General features: G+C 42.5%; 1 protein-coding gene across 1 annotated transcript; it reads right to left on the bottom strand.

The window, feature by feature from the left end:
• Positions 1-250: 250 nt before the first annotated feature.
• On the bottom strand, positions 251-11,862 carry rbm24a (RNA binding motif protein 24a). Its single transcript, XM_048230352.1, has 5 exons — positions 11,757-11,862; positions 11,431-11,608; positions 10,014-10,137; positions 9,637-9,691; positions 251-3,311 (listed from the first exon to the last, which is right to left on the bottom strand). Exons 2-5 carry the CDS (start codon positions 11,596-11,598, stop codon positions 2,960-2,962), a joined length of 699 nt encoding a protein of 232 aa, XP_048086309.1. The 5' UTR covers positions 11,599-11,608; positions 11,757-11,862; the 3' UTR covers positions 251-2,959.
• Positions 11,863-12,242: the final 380 nt, after the last annotated feature.

Below are 12,242 nucleotides of genomic sequence, written 5' to 3'. Positions count from 1 at the left end.
TCAACTGAGATCAATTCTCCAGGAAATTGATTGTCTATGGTTTTACTCAGCAGAAAGCTGAAATGTTATCAGGAACAAACCCTGCTACACTCACCTCCCTTCTAAAACAAGGGTACTTTACATCCAGGTCTTAATTTCAATAACACAAATATAACTGGAATTAACAGAATAAGCAGCAGTCATACCAGAAAAATATTCTAATGAAAACATCTGTGGAACACTAAGAACACCTCAAATGAGCACAGTCAAGCCGATTTGAGAATCATTTATTTCCATGTATAGAGTAAATAGTGTTGAAACTCTTAAATAAAGTTTGAATACAAACAGGACCTTTGCATTTTAAATAGTAGATAACACTTACATGCCTCCAATCCAGTGACAATGAAAAGCTTTCTTAAAAAGTTTTTTTTTTTGTCATTTATTTTCATATTTTCCCTTGTAGAAATAATTCAAGTATAAAAATTCCCAACATATGTAAAATAGCCCGTCTGAGGAGTATTAAAAGCAACAGAAGCAACAGCTATTCAATCTTGACAACGACTATACATTCTAATGTATGTTGAGCAGCACTTTGGGCTGTTTCTCCTTGGATGTCATTTCAACAGTTCTAGAAAACGAAAAAGGCAAAAAAGGGACTATCTGCCCTGTAACAGGGCCAGCATTTTAAATAAAGTTTCGTACAAACGGCATTAAACTAGCCAATATTTAATGTCATAATGTCATGTTCTAAAATGCAAAATGCACAAAAACTAGAATTGTACAGTGCACATACAGAATTCCATCTTAAATAAATTCTACATCAATATTTTGGTTCAGTATGTTAATCATAATAATAGTAATAATAAAAGTAATAATGATAATAATAATAATAATAATAATAATAATACAACTAAATCTACTGAATAACTTATATGCCATGAGATGAACACATGATAGTGATACAGTACCGCCACAAAGCCTTCATCTTTCAGGCGCAACACAGTCACCTCTCTGAATAAATATCTTAAATAGTCAATCTCTGCTCTCTTAAATAGCATTATGAAAGTAAGGCACAGGGGGTACCCTTTTACATTTGCAGGTGAATCCTTTAAAACTAGAGTGCTGCTTTGTAATACAAAAATATGGTGTTAGTTCTTCTGAGAATGTAGCTGTTCTTTGTTTTGCTTTGTTGTCTTTCTGCTTGTCAAAAAATCCATCCTCGCTTATGGAGGACTGATGCTGGTGGCTAGCTCTTCTGCTGGATGAGGAAACCACAGAGGTGATGTTGGTGGTGGATGTTTTTGGGGTGCTCCACAGTCGACGGAGGTGTGAATTGGACAGGATGGGCCAATGGTTGGTACACGTGTCTAGGACAAGGAGAGGTTACCGGGCCGTCACACCTATTGTGCACCTCATGTGGTCTCTCTCTCAGTCTCTCTCTCTCTCGCTTTCTCTCGCTTTCTCTCTTTGTCTGTCCCTACAGCACACTGAAGTCCCACACAGAGGAGGTTCGGCCGCTGGATGGGACGTTGGGAGGTGGTTGGGGGTGGGGTGAGCTTGGCCAGGGGCTGGGAGGGGGGTGAGAAGTCCTCCAATCCCGCTGTGGGTCTGGAAGTGCTGACGAGGGTGGTGGGGGTGTGGGGCGCAGAGAGGGATTAAAATGTGACAGCTCAACAAACGAGCACAAGTGATGCGTTCTTTCCAGAGCAGTCGGCCTGTGTGTCACTGCCTGTCCCCTGCAGCTGTTGCCCAGCACACACAGACACACACTCACAGATAGACACACACACACACACACACACACACTAACCCCCGGTGCGAGAGAGGGACTGCACCACCATGCTACCTGTCCTCCATGTCCATATTCTGTCTGTGTGTGTGTGTGTGTGTGTGTTATGTGATAAATCATTCTTCTCATTCACACGTTCTCATTGCTCAACACTGATTTCATGGAGCTAACTAAGAACCTTCAGTGAATCAGCATTTCCTACAGTTGCATGTTGTTTTGTTAATCTCTCTGTGGAGTGCATTTATGAATGTGTGTGAGTGTGTATGTGTGTATTTGTTTTGCATAGGTCAAGAGGTCAAAATGAAAGTCAGAGAAAAAAGGGACATTCAGCATTTGAAAGATGAAAGGTAGTTTTGAACATGTGACATGAGCTACAACTGTGTTCCTAATGCTTTCTCTCTCTCTCTCTCTCTCTCTCTCCTCTCTCCATTTCTCCACAGTTATTCCTACAATTCCCTGATCGGCAGAGGTCTCTAATCACTGTAAGATGCTCCGTTTTTCCCTGATAAATCAGAAAATAATAGTAATAGTAATAATAATAATGATAATAATATACTTCAATGCACTTAAGTAGACAGAACACAAAGGAGCCCTTTCAAAGGATAATAAATAAGGAGTTAGCGGGCTTCTGAACCACAATGCCGCAGAAGTCACTTCACGAAATGACCTCGGACTTAAAACCTGCCCCCTACGTTAATGACAGCTAAGGGGCCTAAGGCCTCATCAACAGCTACAGTATACCACAGTGATTAGTCTTTGCTCTTCTTTAAGCAATAAATACTCTACTTTAATAATTATACCGTATGTCAAACAACAAAAATTGTAATAATAATAATAATAATAATAACAATAATGATAATGGTAAAAAGCTAACTCTCCTTCCATACTCTTCCTTGTGATTTTTTTGTCTCAATTTTATCTTTGTTTTGTTCTTTTTTTCTTCCTTTGTTCACTTGTTTGTCGTTTTTTTTGGTTTTGGGAAAAAAACACAGCAAGTTGGAAAGCTACGGAGTTCCCACCTCACCAGTCCACCTGCCGAATCCCCACCCTTTCTCCTGCTGACAGCACATTCATCCAACCAGCGTCCACTCCCTTGCTTTCTCTTCCTCGTCCATGGCCAATCAGCAGCGAGCAGCTGGGGTGGGGGGCAGCACCTCCCCACCCCCCTGGTGTCTGACTGCCGGTTGGCTGTTATTGCATGCGGTCAGCCTGCAGCTGCTGTGGTTGGTACTGGCCGAAGGCGGCAGCGGCGGCAGCAGCCGACCCGGGCGTGGCGGTCGCCAGGGGCTGCTGCACTGCGTATCCGTATCCGGCGGTGGCGACGTAGCCGGTGGCAGCCGGAGAGGCGGCGTAGGGGTACTGCTCATAGGCGGCAGCGGCCGCGGCGGCACTGGCGGCGGCGCTGTACTGGGCGTAGGCGGCGCCCGTGTAGTCGATGTAGGGCGAGGAGGCGGACGCGGCCGAGGCAGTGCTGGGCTGCACGTGAGGGATCACCACGCTGGGCTGCATGAAGGCCTGTGGGTACACGTAGTGCGCCGGGATCCTGCGAGACACACACACAACAGGGCTGATGTCAGTGACATCAGGAGCAGTGACATCATGACACAAACACACACAAACACACACACACACAAACACCATACCATACTGCCACAGAGCGAAAACACACTGCCAACACCAAGCAACCCCCACCCAGCCCAGTGAACACACACATAGAAACATCTACAAATACACAATTCACCAACTAGGACAGACCCCTTTGGAGTCTTTTACAGTTTAGTTAATAGGGTTGCCAGAACAGGGGTCACTGATGACCTCAGAGAGGCACTGAACAGTATGGTCATCGGTCACTGTGGGTTGGCTTAAAAAAATAGTCAGTTTTTGAAAAAGGAACTCTCAATAAATCAATATAGCCATGTGAGGAGAGAAGTGGAAAAAACAACATGGCACCTATATGCATCCACAACTGTCCAACCTGGAGGTGTGAGGATTCAAAACAAATTGGTGTGTGGGGGGTGGGGGGCACATGACCATTGATTGGGTGTTGATGTCACTGCACTTGGCTCAGATAGGGAGAGAGAGAAGGGAGAGAAAGAAGGGGAGAGAGAGAGAGAGAGAGAGCGAGAGAGAGAAATGAGGGGTGCTTTGTGAAAGTGTCCCTGCCACTTTGACAGCTGGACGGTTTTCAAAAAAGCCTCTGCTGGCTGTTTCCCCTCTGCGGTTGGACAATGAGCTGGGTTACACACACACACACACACAGGGCTGTTTTGATTAAATAAGCGAGCAAGAACAATGAGCACATTCTGTGTTTCACTGCTCTCATTTTCTAGCCTACACTCTTTTTCTGGTCTGTCTCTGCAGCCTGGGGAGTTGGACCAGTCCTTCTTTTGCGAGTTGGACCAGTCCTTCTTTTGAAACCTGGCGAGTTGGACCAGTCCTTCTTTTGAAAGTTTGGAATCGACCCTGAAGGAGGCAAGGGTGTGCGGCTCATTTACTGAAATTGATGACTCACAATAGACAGACAATTTGATTGACAAATCGCTTGAGAGCAACAACCCATCATGGCAACCCTATGGGCAATTACATCACCGCCTTCTCTCATAATCTCACACACACACACACACACACACACACAAAAAGCTCACAAGCTAAGGCTAGGTCATTTTAAAAAAAGATAGAAGGAAAAAAAATGGACGAGGTAAAACACAAACTTCAAACCGAGGTCACGATGTCAGCACAAGCCACGAGTCAGGAGCACACCACAAACACCCACTCCAAATCCAAAACACATAAACAACAATACCCAAAGAGTAAGATCTAAAATAAATACAATTATAAAGAAAGCATATATGTATCAAAATACTTCTATATAATTCTATCTGAATACAATACTTTCCCAAGTAATACATCCTTAGTCTTATTGTAAAAGTGACAACACTTACATTCACACAGACACATACTAACTCAGTGTCATTAGAAGATGAACACTTAAAAAGACAAAATGCACCCAAGACACAAAGTATAAGCATACAATCAGAACACACCAACCAACTCCACAAAACACAGAACACAAAACACAGCACAAAAACACACCGCAGAACTTGCATTCTCTGACACACACTAACACACACACACACACTCAAACACACACTACAGATGCAGTCCAAGCAACTTCAACACACAAATCCTCAAACATATTACAAAGCTCTCCATCATCACCACACAACCCCAAGAACAAGTATGAATGACCATCCGTAAGCAAGCAAAAATACCAAAACAATTCAAGCAAGACTATTTACCTCCCTAGCCATACACAATTTAAATATTTTGTGGTCTTTTATCTTACTTTGTGATTCAAGAGGTTTTATGGGGCATATCTAACAAACTGAACTGCTTTTCCATGTAAGATTTTAGTCTAGTGTGCTCATTTAGTGAGCACATTGAGCCTAACCCTTCAACGTACTACAATAACTATCCAATAATCCTGTATCCTTATCCAAGAATCCTGTATCCTTACAATATATAGAACAGTAATAGTGCAGGTATACTTAAGGAGTGAGCTAAGGAGAACTATGTAGGGCATCTCTATGATGAGTACTTATGAAGCACATTGCCTTGAGTAGACACTCAAGTTGGTAAGCATCCTCATTTGACTTAAAAAGATACAATCCATGTTTTCCATTTAAACTACTTTTATACTTTAAATGGAGCCATGCCATACATGCCTCTTGAATTATTGCATAACATTCCCCGAGATGCGTTTGTAAAGTCTGAAAAATGGCCTGGCTCTTTTTTTTAATGTTGTTCTAGCATGCTCTCATTTTGATATAACATTTTCCGCACATAATTCGCCTCACTTTGATTGTCCAACATCTTTAGGCATCTTCCAGGTGTATTTCTAGATTGCTGACCATAGACAGTACCAGAAAAGGGAAGCCTTTTTATACCAGTTTCCTGTTGGGCATGAGTAACTTGTCTGCTAGCTCGTTCGCATCCAGAAAATTGAGAACGTTAAGAGTGCTTCAAGTTCAAGCGCAGCTTTTGATTTGATGATTTTTTTCTGAAAAGTGCCAATTAAAAAAAAAACCATCACTTGACTGTTTACTCTATAACTTTCCCATGGGCTCTCCCCCAGATTGTCTTCAAATGTCTTATTCAAACAATACGATTACTTCTCTCCTGAGCAACTGAAAGTCGCATGTTCATGACATCATTTTTAGCATAGGTTTAGAAAAACATTTATCACTGGGTCATAAAGTGAGATACAAGGTTATGGAGCCAGTCATACAATGTTGTATTTCTCAGGAAATAAAAAGTGGTTATATAAAGGCTTAAAATTAATCAGAGGTAAAGTTATTTGATGTCAAAGTGACACCAAAATGAATGGGGGTCCATTAGGTTAAGTCCAACATCACATGTTGTTTCCAGGCCCAACAGCTCTTTGGTCCAAAAAAGTTTACTAGCTAGCCTGCCTATTTTCACAACCTGTAAACCTTGTCACCATCATCTCCATTTTAGTGAGGGTAGGAAAAAAATGGTTTGACTCTAACAGAGTAATTAGTGTAGCTGTGCAGCCAGATGATATAATCAAGGGTAACGTCCAGGCCTCTGTGAAAAATAGAATTTATTAGGTTGAGGCAGCAAGCGAGCAGTACAGTAGAATGACAATTTCCTTGTAGGCTACCGTCTATAAAAAATACAAGCCGCTCTAGGCACAGTTGGACCCAGAAAAAGAATGATCAGCACATTATTGCATCACAACTTAACAACCGGATGGAATGCTAACACTAGGTGGTCATCTATAGACCCTTTCCATTATCCAGTTCCATTATCAGCATCATAGTTGGCCCCACAAGGCTTCCGTTTTAACATTCCATATGTTATCTTAATGCAGAGGAAGTAGATTGGGAACCAAATAGAATGTTCAAGCATTGTTTTTGTTTTTATTTTTATTGTTGAAAGGGTCTATTAGCTTCAGAGCCTCCCATAGGTGGTATGCTTTCAGAGTGTCTGCCTACCTTGTTACTAACAGGGGATAAAGCATAATAAATGAGAGCATGCGTGATGTAGAAACAATACTCTACTTTCTAATTCACCCGTGCTATTTGACCATTTCCTTTCTATGGCAAACAGGGAAGGGAAAAATCTAATTTGAAAAGCCCTGTAAGCCCCCTAGTCACATTGACGTCTTAAGCAAACAAGAAAAAATGGTTTCCTGCGGCATGACCCCTTAAAGTACAAGATTTTGGCCCCATTTAAAATAGAGGTTATAATGGTGCATGTTTATCCTTTCTAGGCTATGGTTTGGTCCAAAGACATGCTCATACTCTATGGTGATAGTAGCTCATTTCTGCTGCCTCACCCTAGCTACAAGAGGGGGATTCTGGGATAGCACAGCTGGCCCTGGGACTTTGACTGGCAGCACCAACTGGGCTCCGGCTATTTTCTGCCCCTTCTGTCATCTCCCGCAGCCCAGGCTAAAGTCCGGGCTGTGCCGTCCCTTGTCCCATTCAGGACACTTCTCTGAATGCCACATGTAAAAACACACTCACCAACTTAGGCTCTCTTTTACTATTTTTATACATGTTTACGTGGGTCTAACTCTATCTTTGTCTGATCCATCTGTCTCCATCTCTGATGTAACATTTTGAAAGTTTGCACGGCTAGACATCATGCTTTTAACGGCCTCCTAGTATCCACAGATCAAAGGACAAACAGTGAGCTCAATGGCAAAGACAACTGTTTTCTTCTGATCTAATCTGGATTTACAACGTTCATTTTCTTTCATTATAGCCGATATCTACACATTGTGTGATACATCACATGCTCTAGCTGCACTGAAAACTACCAATAAAATATTTTAGAGCCGGAGAGAAACAGAGACGATGACTGAACAATACCAGACAATGCGGGGGAGAGAGAGACAAGAGACCACACCTGTTGTTGCTTTTGACCGAAACAGACCGATGCACAACATCAGGTCTGAAAGGGTCAGAGACTCTTCTTTTCAGCTGAGTCACCTATCGTCACCTCCGCCATATAGTATACCCAAGTCAGCTCCTGAAAGGTTTTACCTGAGGTCAGCAACCACACACAGCAGAGCAATCACAGGCAGGCTGTGTTAATGTTAGTCTTTGGACTCACAGCATGTCGTGGTAGCAAGCCTGGATGTCAATGCAGGAGCGGTCCTTGACAAGGCCCCCAGGCCGCATGTAGGATACAACCTGTTTTTAAAGGGCATCTCAGCGCTACATATCTGAGCCTAACCCCCACCCCTCCACCCACTGCCATCCGGCATAACCCCAGAGAGGGAGGGAGGGAGGGAGGGAGAGTGAAGGGAAAGACAGAGGGAGAGAGAGGAGAGAGTGGGCTTCATGCAACTGCAGTGTCAGCAGTGCCGCCTTTGTGCCGCACAATGGGCCAACTTGTTTTCCTTAACGCGGCAGAGCCATGTGACACAAAGCTTGTTCAGGGACTGTGGCATCCAGACATTTGTTTGTGTCACAGCGTTGAGATAGAGAGACCTCGCTGTGCGGCACACAGACCCACACACGCACGCACACACACACGTGCAACCCCCTCTATATTCCACGTCTAGGGTCCCTTAACTTTTTCACAAGTTGGACATCTTCCCTTCACTTTAGATATTTCTGTTGAGTCAAGGTCATTATTAAAATGCCCTGTAACGCTGTCATTAATGTAAAGTCTTCAATGCACCATGGTCTACAAATACTATATAGTATGATTCTGTCGCTGTGCTGTTTTAGGTCCTATGTCTGAGATCCAGTAGCTGAAATGACAAGATAAGGAAGACAGGATGGTGGACAACATGACTGACAGAGAAACAGTGAGAGAGAGAGGTAGGGAAAGGGAGTAAGGCAGGCAGAGGAAGGAGATTGCCATGACACATATATAGCAACTCAGTGGGTTATTACAGAGGTCCCTCCATCGGAGAGATTCTGACATAAAACAGCACAAGGTGGTCGCATGCAAGGGGATGGTTGTTGAAATGTTTTGTTGGGAAGGGGGAGACTCAACAAAGTCACACAAAAAAGGTTTTACTCACTCCAACAAGACATCAGAAAGAAAAAAAAACACAAATAAAACGTATTGTTAAATGAAAAGAGAATGAGAAAGTAACACAAGCTACAGCACAAAAGCACAAACTGGAATCCCACTTTGCGCCCACTCGGCAAAGTGAAAACTTCATCCAAACAGTGAAAAAGAACACCAAAACTCCATATCTTTTTTTTCCCAAAGCACACAGTTTAGCTATCAACACCACTTCATAACGGTAAAAAAGGCACACACACAGCTCTAGAAACTAAACAAAACAAATCAAAACCAAAAATAAAAACTCCAACATACATGCATCTGTAATCACCATTTGAGCTTGTTTGTGTGTGTTTGACTCTACAGGTAACAATGATCTGTGCAATTCTATTCCTCAAAGCACCAGTAATCTTAACCGATATCGAGCCTGTCGGACCAGAGAAAAATAGATAACATTTGGTCAGGCAGCAAGGTCCAGCATTAGAAATACATAAAATACATGAACAACAAATATTACACACACACACACTTCATATCTCACTCGTTCCAATTATTGATGGCATAAATGTGTTATGAGTAGCATGTTTGATTCATCTGCTTAGTGTAACCAACCATTGAAAATAAAGACTAAAGTAGTATGACTGAATGAGGATACACTATGAGAATCCATTATGGACAGTACATGTTTATGTACATGTAGGTCTGCATGTGTAATTGTTTAACTGTGAGGACCATCAGATTGGTTTTACGTTGGTTCTATCCATCCACTCTTGTGTCAGACAACCCATTCAGTCTACATACATCCTCACACTTACCCATAAGGCCTCTGGATGAAAGCAGGATGGATCTGGGGCACGCCAAAGGTGAAGCCTGTGCACAGAGAGAACCCAAACCCAAGCCTGAGTTAGTCTGCTTGGTTCTCAAGGACATCAGCTTGTGCAAGTAACCAGAAACCTGTACATGGTTAGTTGGCTCTAAAGAAAAGCTCTCCTAAATAAAATATAAAGCCATTAACCCAATTGCCATAAAGTTCACCCTTCAATGTCCAAAATCATGTGAAGTGTTTATTTAATTAATCACAACAAGTAAACCATATACACAACAAAAGAGCCTCCTGAAGATGAAATGGTGGTGATTTAGGGGTAGTCCATCAAAACATGGTCCACCATTGGTCCTTGCATCACACTCTTACCTGGCTGCATCACCCGTGGCTTAGCCCCCAGGTATGCCAAGTTGACGTTGGCCTTCCTGCCATCAATGATGGGGTTTGGATCCTTGCATGCTCGGTCGGCAGCCGAGCGATCAGCCATCGTCACCTAGGCAACGGACGAGGCATAGCAGAAAAACATGTAAGAGGGTGTTTTGCATGTTTGTGTTTCTTTCAAGGGCATGCAGGACGAATAAAGGCAAAATTGTCTCAAAAGAACTAATCTATCAATTAACATTTTCCAGAAAGTGAAAGTGCCTGTTTGTCATAGTTTGGGTGTGCAGACTAAAACATAAAGTCCCTTGACACAACTTTAAAAAGAAACACTCCATCTGTGAGTGACCAGGGATAAACTTTACTCTGAGTTCTTCTTTTTGCAGTTATTCAAATGAACACAGGAAGTTTGGATAATTTGCCATAAGGTTGTAACCACAAGTAGCCTGATAATCTAGCCTTTTCACCCTGATAAGGACAACACTGTTGCCAAACGTTTAGCAAGTTTGAGGTGCTGCTTAAGATAAACAAAGCAAAAATACCATTATGAAATAGTAGAGAGCATGTGGCTTACTTCATTGTGATGTGGTTTATTGCCCCTGTTTACAACCCATAGTCACATATAAGCCAAGTGATAGAAAAATGTCTTCTAAACTGTCAGATAAATGTAGGTCTATACACAAACGTTTATAGTCCACTGTGAGGTGATGCCTCGAATGAAGCCATCGTTCAACTCATGCCTATTCCTGGGTTAACTGACTTTACAGACCTCTGAAGTGGAACCTATTTCGACAGCAGAGTCTGTCAACAACCATTGCTGCCTATTAACCAACAAGCTTCTTTTCAACGCGGTCAGTCTCTGCGGTCATTCTAGACAGCTGTGCTAACACAACATCACCTTGACTTTTTTTCCTGAGTCACTACTGGTTTGAGAGTACAAATGTATTGGCATTAAAAGTATGGTTCCTGATCTTGCCAAAGCACCACGTGGTCCTGTTTCCACTCAATGGTGACCCAACTTGTGTCATCATGGCACAAGGAATCCAATTTTAATACTGATGGAATCGGAATTCTTCAGAAGAAATGCCTCTAATAGGGAACCCGTTGTTTACAATGATTTGGCTTAAGGGGGAGAGCTCTTTCATTTGATAAGCCAACAGGGTAAACTGACTGGAGAAAAGCAGATAAGTTGTCTGTGGTTTGTGTTGCAATTCTTGATAATTTTATGAGGTAACTTGACTCGACGCGTCTGACAAAACTCGTAGTCAACCACAAAACAAGGGTATGAAGCATTAACGGGGGACATGTGATTATGCTGCCCTTTAAACTGTTGCAATAAGTTAGCTGCTGGGCTGGAGAAAGCTGCTATTTCGGAACAGGGAAGCAAGGATGAAAAATGTTTACTTACAAATCCATAACCTCTAGACTTGCCAGTCTGTCGGTCGGTAATCACAACAGCCTCCTCAATTTCCCCGAACACCTCGAAATATTTCCTCAGGCTAGAGTCAGTGGTGTGATATGGCAAACCTCCCACAAAAATCTTGGTATAAGTCGTGTCCTTCTGCGTAGTGTGCATCCTCTCGAGTCTTATTAGTGCAAAAAAAACAATTTAGAAATAAATCAGTTGTAGAGAGGTTTTTGAGCTGATTATGCTATCACTATCGATAAAACAAACGTGAATGTGAATTAACGCAAACTCCTAAAAACAAGTTGATGAAGACAATGACACGATACCAAAAATATCAAGGTAGAGGTAGATTGTTTTATCGTCACTTGGATGAAATATGGAGCGGATTGTCTTCAAAGATCATCAGGTGGGTTCAACTCTTCTTCGGGACTGTCGTGACTACCAAAAAGAGCTTGTGATCCATTCCTAAAAGCGAATCATGTAAGTCCGCCCACTTCTGCCGGCGAGGGCGGGTGGCTCCGCCCAACGCGCGACACGCGCTCAGACAGCAAGCGCATGAAATCGCTTGCTGTCAATCGGCTCAGTCAAAATATTGGTTATTGACACTTTTTCTCAAAAAACTTTCACCTTTCAACAAAATATGTTTTATTGGAACGGAAAATAAACATTTCGTGGAACGACATAAACGACAGACAAAGTCCTTAATCCATTGAGAACATCCTTCAATTGCAGCAGGCTAGTCCATCAGGCTATAGTATAATTTTGTCAAAGCCATATCAGTGTCGAGTTCATTATATTGACATCTGGTGATT

The sequence above is a fragment of the Alosa alosa genome, chromosome 20 (genome assembly GCF_017589495.1).
Source record: "Alosa alosa isolate M-15738 ecotype Scorff River chromosome 20, AALO_Geno_1.1, whole genome shotgun sequence".
Classification (NCBI taxonomy): domain Eukaryota; kingdom Metazoa; phylum Chordata; class Actinopteri; order Clupeiformes; family Clupeidae; genus Alosa; species Alosa alosa.
This window is presented reverse-complemented; position numbering and strand designations above follow the sequence as displayed.